Here is a 26,236-nt window from a genome sequence, read left to right as displayed (position 1 = left end):
TCAGTGATGGCCGCAAGGATGTCCGGCGGCAGCTGGCGGGAGTAGTCAGGCGGAGTGCGAGGTCGGGGCGGCGTTGCTATGTTGGCAGCGTCGATCGTGGTTGCCGCAAAGTGCAGAAGTGCTGCGTCCGCTCCAGCTTCCGCAGGGGGCGGCGCGGCGGCGAATGAGTCCGTCACGACTGCTTGAAACCTGCCCCAGTCGCTGCCAGCAAGTGAGATGCCTCGCCTGGGCTATTGCAGGGCGTCTAAGTCGATATCAAAAACCACTGGGACATGATCAGAAGGCAGTGCCGTCCTCGTCGTGGCGGTGATCTGATTAGGAATGCCCTTGACGACCGCGATGTCGATTATATCTGGGAGGCCACGGGCAGGGAAGATTGTCGGGTCGTACGGCCCCACCACAAGCGCATGGTGGCGTTCTGCTACCCGGAGCAGGCAGCGGCCAGCGGCAATGGTGATCCTGGAGTCCCAGGAAACAAGTTTACTATTGAAGTCCCCAGCGACGAACACCTGCCCCCTCAAGGAGAGCAGAGCATCGATGTCAGCAGGATCCAGTGGACGAGACGGCGGTCGATAGACAGCGACGAACTTGATGGCGCCCGCCGAGGTGTGAACGACGACACCAGTGGCCTCCAGGGTTGCCAGTGGTGGAAGTTGTATCACGTGATGACGAATGCCATTGCGGACGTAAACGGCTGTCCCACCACCCGCCGTCAGTCTATCGGTGCGATAGCTGGAGTAGTTGGCCGCCCTGACGTCGACCCCAGGCTTCAGGTGAGTTTCGTTGATAAGGCAGACGTCGACGGCTTCATCTCGAAGAAATTGGCGAAGTTCACCAGCTTGAGTGCGGACGCCGTTGGCATTCCACGCGACGACCGTGAGCTCTCTAACGCTGCCCATGGTGCAGCTGGTGAGTGTTGACAGCGGTCGGGGCCGGAGAGGTCAGCGGCACAGCAGCGGTGAGCTGCTGCGACAGGACTTCACTCAACTTCGTAGCACTCATCACCAAGGCAGTGAGCTGCGCGACGAGGTTGGCCAGGTCAGCGGTGGAGGCAGCCGGCGCGACCCCGTCACTGGAAGGGGGAGGCGTGGCTGACTCGCTGTGAGAGTCCATCTGAGGCTGCTCGACTGACGGTGCTGAGCGCTGGGTACCCACGGGGCGCTGACCCCCGCGCCGGCGATTGGCGGGGCGCGGTCCGGCCGACGTCCCCGGAGAGGCAGTACCTGGGTCCGCCACTAGCAGCTGTGGTGGAGGCGCAGGAGCCTCAGGTATGGGCACAGCATCGGACGCGGCAGGAGGAGGAGCAGCCCACGCAGCTGGGACGGCGGAGGGCGCCCCTGACGTTGCCGCCGCGAAAGAGACGCCGGGCCGTCTCGTTGCTGGCTTCTTCGGACGCGGCGCTGCTGTTTGGCCACGTTGGCGAGCGATGGCACGCTTCCACACCTCACACCCTCGATAGCTGGCCACGTAAGGACGGCCACAGAGTTCACATGTCGGCTTCTCGGTGGGCGGACGGGGCACGCACTTCCTGCGTGGGCGCCGGTGCATTTAACACATCTGTCCGCCATAGAGCAGTAGCGCGCGACGTGATTGATCCCCTGGCAGCGAAAGCACTGCACAGGGCCTCTCCTGGAGCGAAGATCTTCGGTCTGAACCGGAACGTCGGCGACCCGCGTCAATTGGTATAGTATGCGGTTCTCCACGGTGTCGGAGCTGACGACCAGGAAGAGCGGCATATCATCGCGTGATTTAGGCGACTTCAATTTCTCGACAACCCGTATGTAGAAGCCCAGGACAGCCAGTTCGCGATGCAGGTGATCGGCTTCCATGTTGAATGGGAGGTCCCGGATTACAATCTTCAAGACCTTGTCAGGCGCGGAAGCGTGGGTATAGAACGAGATTTCACGCTCAGACGCCTCCTGCGATTATCGTCAGCAGTGCGGAGTGTGACCCAGTACAGATCACGTCCGGCAGGCTTCACGGTATACACGGCCGTTGTCCAGCTGCGCAACAACTTCTGCAGTTCCCCATAGGACGGCCGAAACTGGAGGACCACCGGCGGAAGATGGGAGTCTTTCTTCGGCGCAGGATCGCGCGGCAGCTGGTTCGGCGCGTCAGCGAGTGCGTCGACTGAGTTGGCGACGGCAGTTGGAAGCGTCGTCGATGACTGCATGCATCTTGCAGTGCGTCGGTCCGGGACAAAACCATCAGCGTCAGGTGCTAGATCTTGCTTGGCCCTCTTCTCGCTCGGCGAGCTGCGAACAGCGGACGTCACGGCTGTTGCCCTCCTCTTCTGTTTCCCGCTTCGTCCGCGTGGCTGAGGGGCGGTGGAGCTCTCATCTTCAGAATCGGGGAGCCGAGCAGACAGCGCTGTCTTCAAAGCTTCCGGAGCTGTGTCCATCAAATCCATAGCCATAGCACTGGTCGTCATAAGTGGGGGGCCAGATGGGGCCGCCGACGGCGCAAGCGCGGCCGGACGGCGATCTGCCACACCCTTCGCGTCGCTAGCAAGCGCACGTACGTCCTTCTCGCGGCTGCACATCTCAGCGACTACTTCCTGGATGACGTCAGCGTTGTCGTCGTCTCTTTTAACTCGCGCAGCGTTCATATATATAAAGCCGCGGTGCGGACGGCTAAGGGAACGCCTGATTAATTCCGCTGTCCCGACTAGCCGCTGGGCTAGTAATGCACCACTTTAAGTTAATAAATAAATCATCGCTTCCTTTGCTGATGCCCAATGAAGCTCTCAATTTAAATGTGCAATCAGCACACAGGTAAGTAATCATAATAAACGTCTGACGTGGCTTAGTCCAATATTTTGGGCGAGAGAATTAATTTAATTACAGTACACGCAGTATACGCGCTCTGAACTTGCCCTTTGGAGATACGCTATCGCTATAGTTTTATAGTTATTCAGTTGAAACTTCTCCCATCTATATGATTGTAGCGTATTTCCCTTCTACTTAAATTCAAACATCCTAGCTTTATTCATTCACCTACTTAATCTATCTTGCTTCCTTAATTTTTAAGACAAAAACCATAAAATTATGAATTTCAACTAAAATTTTAATTTGTGGGATCCAGAACACTGTTTCTACTAAATTATTATGCAAACGGAATCTAAATATGAATTTTTAAGTTTCTAGCTCTTTCTGTTGCGCCAATGATTTTTACAGAAAAACGTCTAAATTTCGAAAGTGGTTAAACTTATTGAACTGATATTCAACACATAATGATATAGTATTACTCCTGACATGCTGAAAACGTTTCAGGTTATTCACTTGAATTTTAAAGTATTGCGCAACATTTATGACGTCAGAGCTAGTTACAGCGGACTGCCTTGCACACAATGGAAAGACGGCTGTGAATTTTATACGGCGTGAGTAGGCTGCTTTCCTTACAAACAGAGAATGTGAGTGATATTCGACGACGTTTGAGACCCTATTTTTTTTAACACTACCACTTTCATGGTTAAGAAATACTCGAATCTGAGGCAAGACTGAAGACGATACATCGTTGCATGACCTGAAGAAGGGAGGTTGCGAAAGGAAGAGATGCTCAACGGGCAACAAAAGCGCTGATGCAGTGATTCAGCATCCAGGCAAACAGCTTATCCTCAGTGGCACGTACTGTGCACGTCTGCGTCTGTATCTGTGAAATATGAAACCTTAATAATGATGTGATTCTTCAATTTCTCAGGACGTATCTTGCGAGGAAATAAATCCGGGTGAACAGCCAGGTATGAGTGTGCATAGGACACAACATTTCGGCAATCGACCACGTTGCCATCATCAGGTGCGCTGATGTACTGACCGGCGGTGGGCCGGCGCCATGTTCATATAGGTCAATCCCCCTCCTGCTCCTCCCTGTGGCGCTTCCTATGAGTCGGTGCGGTCCGCGCCCCGCGTGAGGTCCAGGTACAGCTTCTGCCGCCGCCTGGGCGCTGCGTCCTAGGTCTTCTCGTTCGGGAGGGTCTGCCGGCACCGCTCTCGTTATTCTTCCCTCCTCCCCCGAAGTCGGTACACTCCAGGAAATAACCTTTTTCTTCTTAATCCGGATGATCGTGGGTTCCCATGCCTTGATAAGGATGCCACCGCTGTCACGACTTAGTTGTGGCTCCCTTACTCTGATCTCTATGTCTTCTTTGATGACAGAGTCCCAGTATTTAGAGGTCTGTGTCAGGACTTTGGTATGGTCATAATCCATGCTGAGGAGTTCCGGCAGGCAATGCTCAGCGATTGCCGACTTACTGGACTGTTGCAGTCTAGTGTGCCGTTGATGTTCTCGGCATCGGTACTCAATGGTACGAATGGTCTGCCCTATGTATGTCGAATTAAGTCGGTTGATGCTGAGGGAATTAGATTAGGAAATGAGACACTTAAAGTAGTAAAGGAGTTTTGCTATTTTGGGAGCAAAATAACTGATGATGGTCGAAGTAGAGAGGATATAAAACGTAGACTGGCAATGGGAAGGAAAGCGTTTCTGAAGAAGAGAAATTTGTTAACATCGAGTATAGATTTAAGTGTCGGGAAGTCATTTCTGAAAGTATTTGTATGGAGTGTAGCCATGTATGGAAATGAAACATGGACGATAAATAGTTTGGACAAGAAGAGAATAGAAGCTTTCGAAATGTGGTGCTACAGAAGAATGCTAATGATTAGATGGGTAGATCACATAACTAATAAGGAAGTATTAAATAGGATTGGGGAGAAAAGAAGTTTGTAGCACAACTTGACCAGAAGAAGGGATCGCTTGGTAGGACATGTTCTGAGGCATCAAGGGATCACCAATTTAGTATTGGAGGGCAGCGTGGAGTGTAAAAATCGTAGAGGGAGACCAAGAGATGAATACACTAAGCAGATTCAGAAGGATGTAGGTTGCAGTAGGTACTGGGAGATGAAGAGGCTTGCACAGGATAGAGTAGCATGGAGAGCTGCATCAAACCAGTCTCAGGACTGAAGAAAACAACGTCAACAACATGTATAGACTACCGCATTGGCAAGGTATCTGATAAACCCCTGATTTACGTAGACCAAGGTTCTCCTTGACACTACCAAGAAGGCTCTTGGTTTTGCTTGGAGGACGGAAGATGGTTTTCACTTGGTGTTTACGTAAAATTCGTCCATTTTTCCGGATAAGGCCCCACAAAACGGAATAATAGCCAAGGCCGCCTCCTCCTGAGGATAATCATCAGTTTTCGCTGCTACACAGAGCTCACACCATGTCCGATAGGGACAGCCTCCAACAAGAATTGGACCATCTGAAGACCGTGTTTCGGAGGAACGGTTACAAGGAAGGGCAAATTCGGAAGACTCTACATCCTACACCTGCATCACCGGCGGAAAGTGAGGATGAACTTCATGAGGAGACGGCCTTGGCTATTGTTCCCCTTTGTGGGGCCTTATCCGGAAAAATTGGACGCATTTTACGTAAACACCAAGTGAAAACCATCTTCCGTCCTCCGTCTGAGGTAGTGCTGGACGGAACTGACACCATGAATCCTGCAGGGCTGTCCGTAAACACGTAAGAGTACGAGGGGGTGGAGATCTCGACAGCACGTTGCAAGGCATCTCAGATATGCTCAGTAAGGTTCATGTCTGGGGAGTTTGATGCCCAGCAGAAGTGTTTAAACTCTAAAGAGAGTTCCTGAAGCCACTCTGTAGCAATTCTGGACTTGTGGGCTATCTCATTGTCCTGATGGAATTGCCCAAGTCCTTCGGAATGCGTAACAGACACGAATGGATGCAGGTCATCAGACGTGTCACCTGTCAGAGTCGTATCGAGGCGTATCAAGGGTCCCATATCACTCCAAATACACACAGCCCACACCATTACAGAGCGTCCAGCGGCTTGAACAGTTCGCTACTGACGTTCAGGGTCCACGAATTCGTGAAGTTGTCTCCACACCGTACACGTCCATCCGATCGATACAATTTCAAACGAGAATCGTCCGACCAGGCAACATGTTTCCGGCCAACAATTCAATGTCGGTGTAAACTGGCCCGCTGGGACTTGTTGATTGCCTAGCATTGACATCTGCAGCAACTTGCGAAATGGTTGCACCTCTGTCACGTTGAACGATTCTCTTCAGTCGTCATTGGTCGCGTTCTTGCAGGATCTTTTTCCAGCCGCAGCAGTGTTGGAGATTTGACGTTTTGCCGGATTCGTGATATTCACGGTACACTCGTAATATGGTCGTACGGTAAAGTCCCCACTTCATCGCTACCTCGGAGATGCTGTGTCCCATTGCTCGTGTGCCGATTATAATTCACGTTCAGACTCACTCCAATCTTGATAACCTGCCATTGTAGCAACAGTAACCGATTTAACACCTGCGCCAGACGCTTGTTCTCTTATGTAGGCGTTGCAGCGCCGTATTCTGCCTGTTTACATATCTCTGTATTTCAATACGCAAGCCTATCCCAGTTTCTTTGGAGCATCACTGTACATTTACAAGCAAATTTAGAATACGTGGCCACAAGTGACGTCGTGATCACGTGACCAAAGTGTCAGCATCTTGGATCTTTATAGTGGGCTACACATAAAGCGGTCATCGCAGTGGACGTCTGTGGGTGCTGCGGAGCTGCGTCGGTGGGTCGAACTGATTGTTTTGTACGATGCCTGCGACCTGCATGCACAATGACCGTCATCAGACCTGTTTTTATAAGAACAACGTCCTAATGTACTGCCGCCTTACTGGCATACTTTGTTTTTATAAAAAAGATCTGATGATGGTCATTATAGACCGAAACCGGTAATCTGTCAACTGAAAGTTTGTGACCGTAGACGTAAATTAAAGGAAACTTAAATAACATCATGTCGCTCTCCAGCAGAGTATTATTGTTAAGATCTGTGGTACAGAGTTCCGTATGGTCCAATAACCAATGTTTTACGAGATGTACACCCCACTAAGCTAGTTGCAGCTGGGATCCGTGTTTGAGTGTATGGCAGGGTGAACAAGAAAACCTGAGTGCTGCCTACGGCTAAGCATCATATTACTTTAGTATAAGGCATTGTACAGAATATGTAATAGGAATTGTAGATTGAAGGTGCTTGGATTCTTTATGTACGCATTATATACTGGATGGAAGGCTAATGTAATACATCACTACTTCAATAAGGAGAAGTCTATGCTCTCTTGAGACATTGTACCTCACCCACAGTCAGGACCATGGCGTATATTAGGAGAAATAGGTATGGTTGCAGTGGGAATAAAAAAAAATCCATCTAAATCAGAACTGGTTTGCGTTGAAATGGACAGTGAGCCTGTCCTATTGCTATGGCCTTCTATACATGACTTTTAGCTTAAGGATTCGGATAATCAGAATGGATATCTGTGACTGCACAACGTTTGGGAGAAACATTTACATCTTCGTCTCTAAAAAGATTTGGGTTTTTACGCTCTGGAAATGAGCATACGGCATTGTGGGCCGGCATTCCCCCATTCGAGGAAATTCGGCCGCCGAGGGCAAGTGCTTATTGCATTCGACGCCACGTTGGGCGACTTGCGCGTCGGAGATGGGAATGGAATGATGATGAGGGCAAACACAACACCCAGTCCCTGAGTGGAGAAAATCCTGCCCCAGCCGGGAATCGAACCCGGTTCCACTTCGCGTGGCACTCCGACGCACTGACAACTCAGCTAACGGGGGTGGACTTTTACGCTTTGATTTTCACATTCAGAAGAGAAAGATGGTGACTGAAAGTTCTTGGAAAGATTTTGCCGGAACGAAAAACACCTTTGTTTCAGTCATTGCCACTCCAATTTGCTCACCATATCTGTAATACTCACTCTGCTACTTCGCGATAACGCAAAACGAGCAGCCGTTCTACGCACTTTTTCGGTGTCCTCTGTCAGTGCCATCTGGTAAGAATCACGTAGTACGCAGCAGTACTCTGGCAGAGGATGAACAAGTGTAGTGTTGGCAGTCTCTTAAATAGACCTGTTGCATGTTCTAAGTGTTCTGCGAGTAAACCGCAGTCTTTGGTTTGTGTTCCCGACAGCAATATCTATCAAATCGTTCCAGTTTATGTTGTTCGTAATTGTTGTCGAGTTGATAGCCTTTAAATTTGTGTAATTTATCATGGTACCAAAAATTAACGTAATTCCTTTTGTACGAGACTGGAATAGAAGGGAGAACCGAAAGAGGTACTCGGGGTGCCCTCCGCCACACACCGTCTGGTGGCTTTCGGAGTATGGATGTAGATGTAGATGTAGATGTAGTCATGTGGATCACCTAACGCTTTTTCTTTTTCTGAACCAATATCGTGTCTTACTATTAATGCAATCAATTTTAATGTTCTGATGAGTTAACTAGTTGCTAAATGATAGCATCATCCGCAAAGAATCTAAGAGGGGTGCTGAGATTGTCTCCTAAACAGTTAGGAACAGGAGTACCCTTCGCCAGACACCGTTAGGTGTAGATGTAGCGGCTAGAGGCGGATCTACCACACACTGATATCGTAACAATTGCATATAACAATTTATTATTGGAGCCTTGGCGATTAAGAAGAACATAGTGAGGGGAGAAATTTGGAAAGGGGATTAAAGTGCATAGACAAGAAACGAAAACTTTGAGGATCACCAGGTCGCCAGTGACAGTGTAATTCTGTCAGAGGCGGGAGAGGACTGGGAAGAGCGTCTGAACAGGACAGGAAATAACAGGAAAGGAGGAAATGACATGAACATCAGCAACAGTAAAACACGGTTAATGGAACGCAGTCGAATAAAATCAGGCGAATGGTTCAAATGGCTCTGAGCACTATGAGACTTACCATCTGAGGTCATCAGTCCCCTAGAACTTAGAACTACTTAAGCCTAAATAACCTAACACATCCATGCCCGAGGCAGGATTCGAACCTGCGACCGTAGCAGTCGCGCGGTTCCAGACTGAAGGGCCTAGAACCACTCGGGAATTGGATGAGGATGTGAGATAGTGATAGAGACGTTGGCTACTTGGGCAGCAACATAACTGACAATGGCTAAAGTAGACGGTTTATAAAACGCGGTTTGGCAATGACAAGGAAAGTGTTTATTATTAAGACGAATTTGGTAACGTGGAATATAAATTTAAGGGCTAAGGAATCTTTTATGAAGGTATCTGAATGGAGTATTGGCCTGTACGCAAGTGTAACGTGAACGACAAACAGTTCAGACAAGAATATAAGCTTTTGAAATATGGTGCTTGAGAGGGTGCACAGCATTGGATGAGTGGTTAGGATAACTGCTGAGCAGATAGTGAATGTAATTGTCGTGAAAAGAAATTCATGAAACAAGTCGAGAAAAAGAATGAGTTACATTGAGAAGCATCAAGAAATCGTCAGTATGGTAATGGAGAAAAGTGTGCGGGATAAAAGTTGTAGAGGGAGGCCGAGAGATGAGTCCAGTGAACAGGTGAACGAATGTAACCTGCATTAGTTATCCAGAGACGAAGAGGCTTTCACTGGAAGACTGCGTGGAGAGCTGCATCAGACCTGAATACAGCAGCAACTGTGACCGCAGCAACAGTGCGTCATCGACGCTTCGGCAGGCAGCGCTGGTGTCTGAGTTCACCTCACGGGAGGTGAGGTGAGGTGAGGTGAGGGTGAGGGTGAATTGAGGGACACCGTCGGCGCCCTACCGCGCGTTAATATCGCAACGCCAAGGGGGGCCAAGCTGGCGCCAGATGCTGTTGTGCCCGTCATCGCATTCTGGCGCGCCAGCGGAAGTGGCGCTGCCGGGAGTCTCTGCCTCCCTCGTCTCCCCCTTCCACTCGCCCCCTTTTCATGCTTAACAATCGTCGTTTGTGACGTTACGTCAGGAACACTTCTGCATCACCCAGACTGAGCGAGTGGCTTCGCAGGTAGAACTTCCGTCACGTTGAATTGGGAGTTCTATGTCACACATATTTTTCCGACGCAAGTATATCTTCCTCAAACGTTTAGCAGACGGGTCGTTAAACTCGTACTTCAAATTCGTCTGCCCGTGATGTGCCGGCTCGGTCCCTGGGCCGTGTAACCGACAATCACCTCGCTCTTCAGATTCGCCAGCCCATACTGTGGCGACGTGATTCCGAATACATTGCAGTCGATGGTATCGTTGACTTTTATTATGGGATGGGGCCCCTCAACGCCCACACCAACGTGGTGACCAAACCAGAAGTTCTACTGTCACCTCCGTATAACATGCTAGTTTTTGAACCAGGAGTCACACGATACGGGCTGTGATGTTATCCACGCGCCTGGGTAAGATTACTCATTAGCCGTACATTAGGAGATAGAAAGTAGACGAAAGCGATCGAAGGGTAGCGGTTGTAAGGGCAGAGAGAAAAAAGTGCCAAGGCAAGCGCCAAGGGAAAAAAACCTCTGCGACAGTAGGACGGGTAGTAAGGGCAGTAGCGGCTTGCTATCTGCGACAGTGCATGCAAGGTGTGGTTGTGTTAGTGCGAGGTATCGTGCATCGTTACCTTTGTCGTAGCGGAAGCTCGTTGTAGGGCTTGCTGCAGCTGGTGCGTCCCTGTAACAGTTCAAGGTCGTCATACATTAGTGGGCGATCGGTCGTAGATCGGCTCACAGTGTAGGGGGGGGGGGGGGGGGGGGGGGCTGGTTTGCGTGCTGTGTACAGTACGGCTTCCCTGCGATTGCGTTTTTCGGCGGGTCGAGCATCTGGGGTTACCAGTAGCAGCTGTGTTGCAGGGGCTCGCCAGTACTGTCGTGTTAGCGTGCTATGGTCCATAGATCTTTAGAACCTTGCCAATAGTGTCTTTGGTCTTTTATGTTTCCATCTATGGTTGTGGTCGTAGTTACCCAGAGAAAGGATAAACGGGTTACGCGAGTATCTCGTGTTATTGTACAGCCCTGCAGAAAGTTTTTGGAATACCTGAAAGATGGTATCTAGCCGATATTCCCGGTGAAGGTCCGGGGTATCGTTGACAATTTGTTTCGTTTCTTCGCAACAGTATCGCTTTTTTTCCTGTCCGTTGAACCTGTCCGATAAAGGCATCCGGCTCTGAGAAGATTTAAACATCGGATTTTTACCGTGAAAGTGCATACATGCTTGACTCAAAAGAAACGTAGTAAAATTCGTTTATTTTAGATGCGGAAGAACGAACGCATTTTGCTATCAAAATTGTTATAAAGATCATATTACAATGTAGTGAATAAAAACCGAAAGGCACATAAATATCATAAAAATTATCTTAAAAAATAGTCAACGTATTGTAGTATCGTCAAAAGTTAACTACAAAGCAAATATGACTATAAGAATGCTGCAATATGGCAAGTTCCAGGACATAGACACAAGGTTTACCCAGCTCGCGCTATTCGTCCACGAGACTCAGAGAGCCATAGACATGGGTTCCCAGGTAGATACCGTGTTTCTTGACTTCCGCAAGGCGTTCGATGCAAGTCCCCACAGTACTTTAATCAACAAAGTAAGAGCATATGGCCTATAGACCAATTTTGTGTATCGGATTGAACAGTTCCTAGATAACAGAACGCAGCATGTAATTCTCAATGGAGAGAAGTCTTCCGAAGTAAGAATGATTCCAGGTGTGCCGCAGGGGAGTGTTGTAGGACCGTTGATATTCATAATATACATAAATGACCTTGTGGATAACATCAGAAGTTCACTGAGGCTTTTTGCGGATGATGCTATAGTATATCGAGAGGTTGTAACAATGGAAAATTGTACTGAAATGCAGGAGGATCTGCAACGAACTGACGCATAGTGCAGGGAATGGCAATTGAATCTGCATCTAGACAAGTGTAATATCCTGCGAATACATAGAAAGAAAGATCCTTTATCATTTATCTACAATATAGCAGGTCAGCAAGTAGAAGCAATTAATTCCATAAATTATCTGGGAGTAGGCATTAGGAGTGATTTAAAATGGATCGTCGGTGAAGCAGATGTCAGACTGAGATTCATTGGAATAATCCTAAGGAAATGCAGTCCGAAAACAAAGGAAGTAGGTTACAGTACATTTATTCGCCCACTGCTTGAATACTGCTCACCGGTGTGGGATCCATACCAGATGGGGTTGATAGAAGAGATAGAGAAGATGCAACGGAGAGCAGCGCGCTTCGTTACAGGATCATTTATTAATTGAGAAAGTGTTACGGAGATGATAGATAAACTCCAATAGAAGACTGTAAAGGAGAGACGCTCAGTAGCTCGGTACGGGCTTTTGTTGAAGTTTCGAGAACATACCTTCACCGAGGAGTCAACAAGTATATTGCTCCCTCCTATGTATATCTCGCGAAGAGACCATGAGGATAAAATCGGAGAGATTAGAGCCCATACAGAGAATAGCGACAATCTTTCTTTCCACGAAAAATACGAGACAGGAATAGAAGGGAGAACAGATAGAGGTACTCAAGGTACCCTCTGTCACACACCGTCAGGTGGCTGCGGAGTATAGATGTAGATGTAGATGTACTGTCATCGAACAGCTGTCAAAAGGCAAAATCACTCCGTGTTCACTACTTGCACCAGTGAGAAACGCTCTGCTGTACTCTGATTGGTCGAAGCCCAGCCACAGGTCACGCATTTTACCAATGACAACACTTAAAGACGTAAAATTACCTGACAGAATCATTGCACACTCGTATGTCGACACACATCTCCCGAAGGATAGGTTAAGCTAAATAATATAGTAATAAGGATAAAGAAACGGTGAAATGAGCAAAATAGTGGCGGTGGAAAAATAATAATATGGGAGACAATGAGATGAAATTTCGAATCCACTCGCCATAAAACTACGTTTTTTCAACGAAACTGCGGCATTTCACCCCTGGCCCCGACATATAAGGCTTAGAGAAGTGACTTATTCAGTTAAGCTGCCTGACGGTGTTCGGATTTTTTCCCACCACGATGTAGCCCGCAGTTAAATCATGAATTAAATAATTTCAGTTTCTAATTAATTAGCAGTTTCGGTTGTCTGAAGAGACTGCACTGCAAAAATATTAAGTTCTTTCGTCGTCGTAAAACTGCTGTTTATTCCTGTAGCTTGCATCAGTTTTAATAATCTCAGATTTCAGTCTTCGATAAACTAACAATTCGTGAAACAGTTTCATTCTAACGCGCGAAAAATCAACTAACTCAGCAGGTAAACTGGTTCAAAATCGTTGCCTACAGATTAAAAAATCTGTTTATACTTCTTGATTGCGTTCGCAGAGAAACAAATTTCACTACATAACACTTTTGTTAGTACCGTATAATATACAAATATTATTTGGTAGATCTTGACTGATAGTCACAGTACATATTGTTTCACAATTATCATTTTAAATGGTTATCAGTGGGTGAATGGTTACTTGGAAAGTGATTTGCAAACAGAAACTCGGGGAAGTTAGTCAGAGGGGAGCTCTGCAGTCTGTTTAAGTTTCGTGTGCCACAAAAGTTTGCTGGGTCGCCATTCAGTTTAATTAAAGTTGGAAAAATTTGATATAAGAACTGAACTGATCACTGAATTGCTGAGCAATAACTAACGTGTTAATATTAATAAAAAGATCCAAGTGAGTATATGGAATGAGCATATAGCAACAACTGAAGTACAAACGTTAAATCAAATAATTCAGAGTAAGCAAGAGCTTAAGTCTCAACAAAAAGAATAAGATAATCAGTAAAAAGTCTACAAATATGATGCCTACCTTTTGCGCTTCAGAAACGCCAGGTGGATCGTATTAAAAATAATCTTGTAATAGGGGAGAGGTTAGTCTGAGAAACGGTCATTATAGTTTAACAAAAAATATTAAAAATTCACACAGTAATTCTAAACTATTATCTGTCGTAGCCTATTATTTAAGAAATTTCTCAGTTATATTTTTCTTATATTGAGTGCTGAGGTACATTGCGGTGATCAATGAAGAGGAAATCTTTGGCACGCATGGGAGAAGTTCACAAAAAATGCCAGATTCACACACACATCGTTAGAACAGAATTTTGCCCATGACGAGAAGTTAAAGACTCAGAGGTTCGTCCCCTTCGACGGCTGCTGTGGCCGAGTGGTTTTAGGCGCTTCAGTCCGGAACCGCGGGACTGCTACGGTCACAGGTTCGAATCCTGCCTCGGGCATGGATGTGTGTGATGTCCTTAGGTTAGTTAGGTGTAAGTAGTTTTAAGATCCAGGAGACTGACGACCTAAGGTGTTAAGTCCCATAGTGCTCAGAGCCATTTGAACCATTTGCTCGTCCCCTTCACTATGACCAAGTTATTGTGAATACGAATAATGTGGAACACTTTCCAACAAAGAATTTTATCTGCATCACCTTGCACGTGAAGCTAAGCTATGCTGGCGTGAAACATCAGCAAATGCCGTTGAATATTCATGAACAAAGCGAAACTTCCAAGACTCGTGAAAACTTCAAGGACACAACTGTAAACTGTATAGACGCAAATAGCGATAAAGTATCGCGCGGAATAAAGAATAAAACTTATTCAAGATGGTACCGAAATTACACACGGTGAAATCATCTCCACGATCTATGAAAAAAAAAAAAAAATGATACACCATCTTAAAAGTGAAACGAAATAAAAAGTAGAAGAAATAGAACACATACACACGAGGAAGTTTACACATTCCAATTAAAAGAGAAATCAGACGACTGATGTCTCCGAGCACTATGGGACTTAACATCTGAGGTCATCGGTCCCCTAGAACTTAGAACTAAGTAAATTTAACTAACCCAAGGACATCACACACATCCATGCCCGAGGCAGGATCCGAACTTGCGACCGTAGCAGTCTCGCGGTTCCGGAATGAAGCGCCTAGAACCGCTCGGGCACCGCGGCCGGCTTCGGACGGATGACTTTTAAACATGTGCTGCAGTAACGAACTTCCTAGACCACGTGTTCTGCTAACACAAATCAAGGACCGGAAAAACTTAACACACACAGAAAAATATACTCGTGACCACACACTTAAAAATATTGCAAGTCGACTACCGAACTACACACCATCTCACATTAGCACAATCACCAGCTCCAAATTACTCTTAAGAGTACTGTCTTCACTCACCAGAGGTCCAGTCCCGACTGACGAGAGTACGCTATCCCTGCAACGAACATCCCTCCAGGTAACCGGAAGAGACCAGAGGGGCCCTTTCTGCCACCCGCTTAACTACTGTCGAATGGCTACTGAAAGGGTATAGATCTCTTCACCTTGACTGAGAAAGCTACGTCGGCTGTACTGTTGCTACCACGGCAGACAACAGATGCTGTACTGCTACCATATAAAAGACAAGTTTAACATACACACACACTTACTGCTTCATAGAGATGATAAAGAGAGAAAGGACATTCGAGAGCACAACTTGTAGGTACTGCACACAGGATTAGATGCTTGCTGGAAAATTGATCTTTAATGTACTTTTGCACCACTGGATGGGAACAAAGACGATGTACAAAACTAAAACAAATGATTCAGGTTTGTAACACTTTCATGCCGATGTGCTCTTTGACCATTTATTATTGTATATATACACTTGCTTTTATCTTTATGTAAATTTATATGTACACGATGTTTGCATTAATTTGTTTATTTTGCTGTATAATCAGTTATGTATATTGTGTAAATATCGCTGAGTAATCGCTGAGGGAATGTTTGGGAAACGTTAGGTTTTTGTCAACGAATAAGTATCGTTGGAGTAGCGGCGTCTCTGGAGGCGGGAGGATGTTACGTCAGAGCGCGCGCTGCACGGAGAGAGAACTGTGGTGTGAGACTTGGTGAAGTACGGACGCATGGATGGCGTGCACTATACTGGAGGAGCGATTGTTTAGCGGCACGTGGCAAGTGATGAGCGTGGGCGGTGGAAATATTGGCTGCAGCAACATCAAGAACCCGCCGCGCCAATATCATTGCCAATAACTCCCGTGCTCGCTAATTTTCATGGAAAGGAGCCAGCAGCAGTATCGTCGTCAGGAATTTCGTCACGGCGTGAATGGACTGAAGCAAGATTGCTGCATCACAGCTTATTGTCAACTAGTTTTGTAACTGCGTTACTCTGCTTTGCGGTGTTTTGCGAGTGAATAATTGCCATAGCTTAATCAATATTGTTTATCCTAAAATCATTCACCAAGTTGGTTCCTGTCCTGTCCAATTGCTACAATAATCCGAGTACCGTTTATGAAAAATGAAAATTGCAGTGCCAGTTAATTTTGCTTATGAACTAAATGATTCAGATAGATTAAAGATTTGAACTTATAGCATTCAGTAAGTTCAGTCTCTTTAACTTTAAATATGAACTTAAATTTGAGGTGATCTAGTTGTAGGAAATAGTAAATCAACTAATCAAATTAAAATGATTTATGGCACTATGAACAAAAGTACTAACTAGAATTAATTAATGAGTGCAAATATCAGTGATCATTGTAATTTGTTGTTAATGAAGTTCTGATTCACATGCTGACTTGCAGTCGTGCTAAAGTATAATAATTACCTTTTGATACAGTAATTATCAATTTCTACTTCCCTGTTCAGAAGTCAATAGAGTTTCATTTAATTAGTTTTTGCCATTCTCCAAAATTCATATGAAAATAGTTGACATTATTGTGAGGTAGCGCCATTGTCACTTACAACAATAAGTAACCATTAATCTAAGTTTTATCTTGTATGTTTTCAAAATTTCAGCTCTATTAGTTAATAATATTTCGAGTGCAAACTATTTTCTTTCTCGCTTTATTACGTAAATGTTTCAATTGTTTTTGCTAACGTGCGTTGAGCCCTCAGTTGCCGCGCGCGTTCGAGTAATTCTTGACATTGACTGTTCGGCTCATTAATTCACCTGCCGAACAGAAGTTTTGCCCAGTTGGGCTGGCGACCGTATTTCTTTTAGCTATAATTATTTCAGTAACTCTTCTTATTCTGTTCCGATCCACGTGGTACCCCTTCTCGTTGACACAGTACGTGAGTGATAGCCCAAACCTTTCCAACAACCATACTAAATTTTACATTAATTAAGCAGGCGGAATAAGTTATCCTAGAAGGCATCTTGTTGTTAACCTCCCCCTCACTTATCGACTTTATACTGAATCTTCGGAACGAAAGCCTTTTCAAAATTATATTCTAATTCTTTAGGCACATGCTTACACTGTCATGTATTTTTAACACCGTCGATAGAAGGGAAGGGGGACGTTACAGGGTGACAGCACGAAATACAAGTGAAGCATTATGAAACCAATCCAATAGAGACGTTTCATTTTCATGTGCGTTTGGATCAGATTTCGTCGTCATTTTTCCTTTGAACACAATTATTTTACTAATTTCATCTGTCTCCGTTATTTTCTTCCATTCTACACTGTCGATTTCCATAAGTAGACAAATCCTACGAATGAGCTTTAATTTTTCTAAGTCTTGCTTCCGTTATCAAGCAAAACGTCCGATCTGCCTCTCTGGTGCCTTTGCCTTTCGTAAAGGCAAACAGACCGTCATCTAAAAGGTCGATACGATATCTACATCTACATGACTACTCTGCAATTCACATTTAAGTGCTTGGCAGAGGGTTCATCGAACCACAATCATACTATCTCTCTACCATTCCACTCCCGAACAGCGCGCGGGAAATACGAACACCTAAACCTTTCTGTTCGAGCTCTGATTTCTTTGATGATCATTCCTACCTATGTAAGTTGGGCTCAACAAAATATTTTCGCATTCGGAAGAGAAAGTTGGTGACTGAAATTTCGTAAAAAGGTCTCGCCGCGACGAAAAACGTCTATACTTCAATGACTTCCATCCCAACTCGTGTATCATATCTGCCACACTCTCTCCCCTATAACGTGATAATACAAAACGAGCTGCCCTTTCTTGCACCCTTTCGATGTCCTCCGTCAATCCCACCTGGTAAGGATCCCACACCGCGCAGCAATATTCTAACAGAGGACGAACGAGTGTAGCGTAAGCTGTCTCTTTAGTGGACTTGTTGCATCTTCGAAGTGTCCTGCCAATGAAACGCAACCTTTGGCTCGCCTTCCCGACAATATTATCTATGTGGTCCTTCCAACTGAAGTTGTTCGTAATTTTAACACCCAGGTACTTAGTTGAATTGACAGCCTTGAGAATTGTACTATTTATCGAGTAATCGAATTCCAACGGATTTCTTTTGGAACTCATGTGGATCATCTCACACTTTTCGTTATTTAGCGTCAACTGCCACCTGACAAACCATACAGCAATCTTTTCTAAATAGCTTTGCAACTGATACTGGTCTTCGGATGACCTTACTAGACGGTAAATTACAGCATCATCTGCGAACAATCTAAGAGAACTGCTCAGATTGTCACCCAGGTCATTTATATAGATCAGGAACAGTAGAGGTCACAGGACGCTTCCCTGGGGAACACCAGATATCACTTCAGTTTTACTCGATGATTTGCCGTCTATTACTACGAACTGCGACCTTCCTGACAGGAAATCACAAATCCAGTCGCACAACTGAGATGATACCCCATAGCTCCGCAGCTTGATTAGAAGTCGCTTATAAGGAACGGTGTCAAAAGCTTTCCGGAAATCTAGAAATACGGAATCAACTTGAGATCCCCTGTCGATAGCGGCCATTACTTCGTGCGAATAAAGAGCTAGCTGCGTTGCACAAGAGCGATGTTTTCTGACGCCATGCTGATTACGTGTCAATAGATCGTTCCCTTCGAGGTGATTCATAATGTTTGAATACAGTATATGCTCCAAAACCCTACTGCAAACCGACGTCAATGATATAGGTCTGTAGTTAAATGGATTACTCCTACTACCCTTCTTGAGCACTGGTGCGACCTGCGCAATTTTCCAATCTGTAGGTACAGATCTATCGGTGAGAGAGCGGTTGTATATGAGTGCTAAGTAGGAAGCTATAGTATCAGCGTAATCTGAAAGGAACCTAATCGGTATACAATCTGGACCTGAAGACTTGCCCGTATCAAGCGATTTGAGTTGCTTCGCAACCCCTAAGGTATCTACTTCTAAGAAACTCATGCTAGCAGATGTTCGTGTTTCAAATTCTGGAATATTCCATTTGTCTTCCCTGGTGAAGGAATTTCGGAAAACTGCGTTCAATAACTCCGCTTTACCGGCACAGTCGTCGATAACAGTACCATCGGCATTGCGCAGCGAAGGTATTGACTGCGTCTTGCCGCTTGTGTACTTTACATACGACCAGAATTTCTTCGGATTTTCTACCAAATTTCGAGACAATGTTTCGTTGTGGAACCTATTAAAGGCATCTCGCATCGAAGTACGTGCCAAATTTCGCGCGTCTGTAAATTTTAGCCCATCTTCGGGATTTCGCGTTCTTCTGAACTTCGCATGCTTTTTCCGTTGCCTCTTCAACAGCGTTCGGACCTTTTTTGTGTACCACGGGGGATCCGTTCCATCTCTTACCAATTTATGAGGTATGAATATCTCAATTTCTGTTGCTACTATATCTTTGAATTTGAGCCACATCTCGTCTACATTCGCATAGTCAGTTCGGAAGGAATGGAAATTGTCTTTTAGGAAGGCTTCTAGTGGCACTTTATCCGCTTTTTTAAATAAAATTATTTTGCGTTTGTTTCTGCTGGATTTGGAAGAAATGGTATTGAGCCTAGCTACAATGACCTTGTGATCACTAATCCCTGTATCAGTCATGATGCTCTCTATCAGCTCTGGATTGTTTGTGGCTAAGAGGTCAAGTGTGTTTTCGCAACCATTTACAATTCGCGTGGGTTCGTGGACTAACTGCTCGAAATAATTTTCGGAGAAAGTATTTAGGACAATCTCGGAAGACGTTTTCTACCTACCACCGGTTTTGAACAAGTATTTTTGCCAACATACCGAGGGTAGGTTGAAGTCCCCACCAACTATAACCGTATGAGAGGGGTATTTATTTGTTACGAGACTCAAACTTTCTCTGAACTGTTCCGCAACTGTATCATCAGAGTCTGGGGGTCGGTAGAAGGAGCCAATTATTAACTTAATTCGGCTGTTAAGTATAACCTCCACCCATACCAATTCGCACGGAGTATCTACTTACTACAAGATAAACCACTACTGACAGACACAAACACTCCACCACCAATTCTGCCAGCGTTGTTCAGAAGAACGATGCGATGTTCCTTCGGATATGCATGCAGTGTCGTCATTCTATCTGATGATTGTTGATATTAGCAACCGCGAATTCATTTATGTACAACAACTAATGCAAGTAGGGTAGAATGTTTGTTAAAAGACATCATAGTCGCCGTTGACTGTATAAAATATTTATTATTACGATAGCATTTTCCACCTTAGGGCTATTTTCAAGTAACGCTGCAAAAGTTACATTCCGTCAGAATATAAAACTATCTGACATGAATACAAGTCGTCGTCAAATTGCATCCTTTTGACTGCGTAATAATAAATACTTTATACAGTCAACGGCGACTATGATGTCTTTTAAGAAAATTTTATATGACTGTGAATTCCAGCCATGCTCCAAATTTTTGGGTGTACTTATTGACAATATTTTGAACTGGAAGAAGTATGTTACTGGGATTTTCAAGCAATTAAGTTTAGCTACTTTTGCTCTTCCTGTAACTGCTAATCCTGGAAAAAAACTGTAACAACCTCCTGACATATTTTGCATTTTCCCACTGAATGATGTTGTACGGAGCAGTTCTCTGGGATAACTCAGCACTTAAGAAGAAAGTGTTGACTGCACGAAGGCGATCGACGAGTATAATATGTGGTGTTCACGCACAGACGACGTGCAGGCTCCTTTTCAAGGAGTTAGGCATTTTATTTTCGCCGTCCGAAAACGTAATATATTCGCTAATGAAATACGTCGTAAGTAAACCATCACAGTTTGAGAAGAACAGTGATGTACATACCTACAACCCTGGAGGGAAAAATAACCATTACTCATTGTTAACGGTGTCAGTCTCCCAGAGAGGGCCTGCCAGGAAGTGTTCAGTCACATGTGAAACGTCAAGCCGGCCGGAGTGGCCTTGCGGTTCTAGGCGCTACAGTCTGGAACCAGGCGACCACTACAGTCGCAGGTTCGAATTCTGCCTCGGGCATGGATGTGTGTGATGTCCTTAGCTTAGTTAGGTTTAAGTAGTTCTTAGTTCTAGGGGACTGATGACCTCAGAAGTTAAGACCCATAGTGCTCAGAGCCATTTGAACCATTTTTGAACTCTCAGAGAGGAGCTGAATACGCAGCAATAAAACTTTATAATCGTCTGCCCAATAACATAAAATGTCTGACAGGTAGCTGAGCAAGTTTTAAATCTAATTTAAAATCATTTCTCCTGGACAACACCTTCTATTCCATTGACGAATTTCTATTTAGTAGCTGGTAACTAGTAAAAAATGATACAAAATTGTTTTTAAGTGTAGTTGCATTAGCAGCAATACGAGCGGTTCTAGGCGCTTCAGTCTGGAAGCGAGCGACAGCTACGGTCATAGGTTCCAGTCCTGCCTCGGGCATGGATGTGTGTGATGTCCTTAAATTAATTAGGTTTAAGTAGTTCTAAGCTCTAGGGGACTGATGACCTCAGTTGTTAAGCCCCATAGTGCTCAGAGCCATTTGAAGCAGCAATAAAATGATAATACTTTCATTAATGCTAACGCTATTCATGTATACATATCATGTACACTGACTCGTTCATTTCGATAAAAGAATCGTTCAATTGATCTGTGGAACATGTAACTGACAGATCCTCAATTTTTTTTCCATTCCGTTGTGTATTATTATTTTCAGTAAATTGCTCGCATGTGCTCTTAAGCTCATTGTAAAGCAGTTCTCTACCAGTTATCTGCCCTCGCTGTCTTCGGGATTGTGCAGATAACATCCTTCTGAAAGTCTCATCGTATGTCTCCAGACTCATAGGTTCTGTACAACAGCTTGAACATTCGTTTGATTGACACTTGTAAAGGGACCGTAGGCCCTTACTATAACTTTGCACTCGGCACAGGTCGATAGGGCGAACAATCGATAGTGACGTGTTGCGAGAGCGAGTGTTGAGATGCGCCAGAGTGGTTGGCGAGAATGGTGTGTGTGTGTGTGTGTGTGTGTGGAGGACATTATTGGAATACAGGGTGTTTAACCGAGAAGGGTGTCACCATCGCCGCGGTTAGGCCCCTAAATAATAAACAAATCCCGGGAAAGTGATGAAGTATCTTTATAAAAGTGATCAGTGACGTTACTAGTGCCGATATTTGGTTTCGCGTCTACCGCGCCGGCCTAACCTTGGATTGCAGTGTTGGATGGAGTGATGGATTAGCGTGTGACGGTAATGGAAAACGAAGAAAGCCTGTGCTGAGATTAGCCGTAATTAGACATGTATGACGAAGGCAGTGGCTGTCTTCTTTTTCAAATGGCTCTGAGCACTATGCTGTGGTCATTAGTCCCCTAGAACTTAGAACTACTTAAACCTAACTAACCTAAGGACATCACACACATTCATGCCCGAGGCAGGATTGGAACCTGCGACCGTAGCAGTCGCGCGGTTCCGGACTGAGCGCCTAGAACCGCGAGACCACCGCGGCCGGCTGTCTTCTTTTTGTGTTTTGAGAAGAATATAAGTTCGTATTTAGTAAAACTGTGTTGGTGTTCCTTATTACCATACATTCAGTATTATCGTATTGAACAGGACGAACTGGAAAGTAACAACTTTCGTAGCAGACAATTACGATTACCAGCCCCATTAGGTTCACGGTCATATTAATAATAAATATTGGGCTGCTATTCGATCAGATCAGGTCGGGATAACAACGGAGGTGTTACACAATCCCCTCCCCCCCCCCCCCCCACCAGTGACGTTAGAAATTCCGAAGGAATGCCATCCATGCATTCCGCTTCATCTGGTCGCAACTTACTGGTAACGAAGCGAAAACAAAAAAGGAAAATCTCGGCACGTGGAGAGACCGGTGCGGGAGCCGAGTGCAGCGGTGTCCCCCGGCAGTGGAGGCGCAAGTTGTGCCCCCCCTCCTCCCTCCTCCCCCCCCCCCCCCCCCGCCCCCACAACGCACCGCAAGTTGCGCGCCCCGAGGCGGGGCAGAGGTCTGCGGCCTGTGCCCTGATCCCCGGTCCCTGACTTGCTCCTCATCTCACCTCCAGCGCTGCAGCCGCAACTTTCCGCAAATGGACGTGTTTTAAAACTTCGGCGCGTCAAAAGTTCTGCCTGCCATTATATTAGCAGCAAGTGAACAGAACACTCACTCTCCCAGCGCACGGGAGCAACTTTCTTCCACGGCTCCGTAACCTTTTAAACTTCGTCCACTTCGTCGCGCTTCATTCCTCGTTTAAATATTTCATGTAAATTTTTCTCTAGACACGTTTAAGCCGTCTTTGTCACCTTCTGTCTCCTTGTTCTACGTTACTAGATAGCAGGAGATGAATGACGCCGACGAACGGCTACACACACTCGAGAGAAGCTCAAGCACGGATCCAAGTGGGGCTTTGCCAGCAGACGTATTTGCCAAACACTATAAGCTAATAGTATTTACAACTTACAGAAATAATTTTGTGATTAACATCGGAAGCTACTGAATTAAACACACTATGTGATCAAAAGTATCAGCACAGCCCCAAAAACATACGTTTTTCATATTAGGTGCATTGTGCTGCCACCTACTGCCAGGTACTTCAGCGACCTCAGTAGTCATTAGACATCGTCAGACAGCAGAATAAGGCGCTCCGCGGAACTCACGGACTTCCAACGTGGTCGGGTTATTGGGTATCACTTGTGTCATACGTCTGTACGCGAGATTTCCACTCTCCTAAACATCCCTAGGTTCTCTGTTTTCTATGTGATAGTGAAGTGGAAACGTCAAGAAACACGTACAGCACAAAAGCGTACAGGCCGACATCGTCTGTTGACTGACAGAGACCGCCGACAGTTGAAGAGGACGTAATGTGTAATAGGCAGACATCTATCCAGACCATTACACAGGAATTCGATACTGCATCTGGATCCACTGCAAGTACTATGGCAGTTAGGCGGGAAGTGAGAAAACCGGTAAAAGCCAAACGACGCTTCGATTGGTGTAAGGATCGTAAACATTGGACGGTTGAACAGTGGAAAAACGTTGTGTGGAGCAGCGTCTGAGTATGGCGAATGCCCAGTGAACGTCATCTCCCCGCGTGTGTAGCGCCAACAGTAAAATTTGGAGGCGGTTGTGTTATGTTGTGGCCGTGTTTTTCATCGAGGGGACTTGCACCCCTTGTTGTTTTGCGTGGCCCTGTCACAGCACAGGCCTAGTGACGTTTTAAGCACCTTCTTGCTTCCCACTATTGAAGAGCAATTCAAGGATAGCGATTGCATCTTTGAACACGACCGAGCACCGACCTTGACAGGGTCCTGACCTGAATCCTACAGAACACCTTTGGGATGTTTTGGAAAGCCGACTTGGTGCCAGACCTCACCGACCAACATCGATACCTCTCCTCAGTGCAGCACACCGTGAAGAATGGGCCTTGCCGCCTAGGCCGCCTCCGTTAAGTTTCTCCGGACACGGATTGCCCCTTTCGGCGCACCATTACGCATCACTAACGACCAGGGCAAGCAGCTCGAATCTTATCTATTCGAGGCACTCGCCACCCTGTTAGGTAAGAAACGTTTCCGGACAACTCCTTACCGCTCGGCAGCGAATGGTTCGAAAAAACGCTTCCACCGTCAGCGGAAATCGTCTCTTCGGTATCACGAGCCACCACTTTGGACTGAGACAATACCGATCGTGCTTCTGGGACTCCGCACAGCCATCGAAGACGACCTGATCGCAACCGTAGCTGAGCTGCTCAACAGGCGACCCTTTAGACTACCAGGTGAGTTCCTGTGCAGCGTGCCGGACTCTATCGTCGATGAGTGAAACGACGTCAACAATTTACACGCACAGGTGCGAAAACTCTGGCCTGTTGCAGCAAGAGAGCAGGTGACTCGTCGCCCACTCCTCTTTGGCGATTTGTCGAGCGGCAAAAAAGTGCCCATCGGCACGACACAGTATGTAAACCTCTACAACCACCGTACGAAGGGCCATATACTGTACTCAGCAGGTTTAGAGTCGATGTCATGGGAACACCGTCAACAGTTTCCATTGACACCTAAAACCCGCCTTTAGCGCTGCTGATACTGCGTCACACAAATGACCTACGATACCACCTACGGACACGTCTGAACTACCCACTACGCCGGTACTTGGCGCCAATAACCCGAACATCCAGTACTAACACTGACGATACTACCACAACATCAACACCAGTCGGTCACGTGATCCGGACGGCAGGTCAACACTAATCGCAGATATCTTTATCACTTGGGGGGGGGGGGGGGGGGAGTGATGTATGGTTGCAAAAAAATGGCTCTGAGCACTATGTGACTTAACATCTTAGGTCATCAGTCCCCTAGAACTTAGAACTACTTAAACCTAAGGACATCACACAACACCCAGCCATCACGAGGCAGAGAAAATCCCTGACCCCGCCGGGAATCGAACCCGAGAATCCGGGCGTGGGAAGCAAAAACGCCACCGCACGACCACGAGATGCGGGCGCGTGTATGGTTGCATAGACGTTGTGGAATGTAATGCATTAAAGTGTAGTAGGAGTGCCCACTTGTACAGCGATCGCATTTGACTTCGTGTTTATTCTTTGTTTTATACAGGGTGGTCCATTGATAGTGACCGGACCAAATATCTCACAAATAAGCATCAAACGAAAAAACTACAAAGAACGATACTCGTCTAGCTTGAAGGGGGAAACCAGATGGCGCTATGGTTGGTCCATAGGTCAAACGGATATCAAATACGTTTTTTTAAAAATAGAAACCCCCATTTTTTATTACATATTGGTGTAGTACAAAGAAATATGAATGTTTTAGCTGCACCACTTTTTTCGCTTAGTGATAGATGGCGCTGTAATAGTCACAAACGTATAAGTACGTGGTATCACGTAATATTCCGCCAGTGCCGACGGTATTTGCTTCGTGATACATTACCCATGTTAAAATGGACCGTTTACCAATTGCCCAAAAGGTCGATATCGCGTTGATGTATGGCTATTGTGATCAAAATGCCCAACGGGCGTGTGCTACGTATGCTGCCTGGTATCCTGGACGACATCATCCAAGTGTCCGGACCGTTCGCCGGATAGTTACGTTATTTAAGGAAACAGGAAGTGTTCAGCCACATGTGAAACGTCAACCACGACCTGCAACAAATGATGATGCCCAAGTAGGTGTTTTAGTTGCTGTCGCGGCTAATCCGCACATCAGTAGCAGACAAACTGCACGAGAATCGGGAACCTCAAA

At 45.9% G+C, this 26,236-nt stretch overlaps 1 protein-coding gene across 1 annotated transcript; it reads right to left on the bottom strand.

Annotated features, from left to right (window-relative positions):
* Positions 1 to 885: 885 nt before the first annotated feature.
* On the bottom strand, positions 886 to 1,548 carry LOC126289763 (nematocyst expressed protein 3-like). The gene has a single exon (XM_049984905.1). The coding sequence runs from the start codon at positions 1,546 to 1,548 to the stop codon at positions 886 to 888; it is 663 nt and encodes a 220-aa protein (XP_049840862.1).
* Positions 1,549 to 26,236: the final 24,688 nt, after the last annotated feature.

The sequence above is a fragment of the Schistocerca gregaria genome, chromosome 1 (genome assembly GCF_023897955.1).
Source record: "Schistocerca gregaria isolate iqSchGreg1 chromosome 1, iqSchGreg1.2, whole genome shotgun sequence".
In the NCBI taxonomy this organism is placed as follows: Eukaryota; Metazoa; Arthropoda; class Insecta; order Orthoptera; family Acrididae; genus Schistocerca; species Schistocerca gregaria.
The sequence above is the reverse complement of the archived record's forward strand: the minus strand, read 5'-3'. Positions and strand labels throughout refer to the sequence as shown.

What these genes read in the sequence shown, in the direction of transcription:
- LOC126289763 (XM_049984905.1), bottom strand. Translation starts at nt 1,548, where the DNA reads ATGCACCGGCGCCCACGCAGGAAGTGCGTGCCCCGTCCGCCCACCGAG.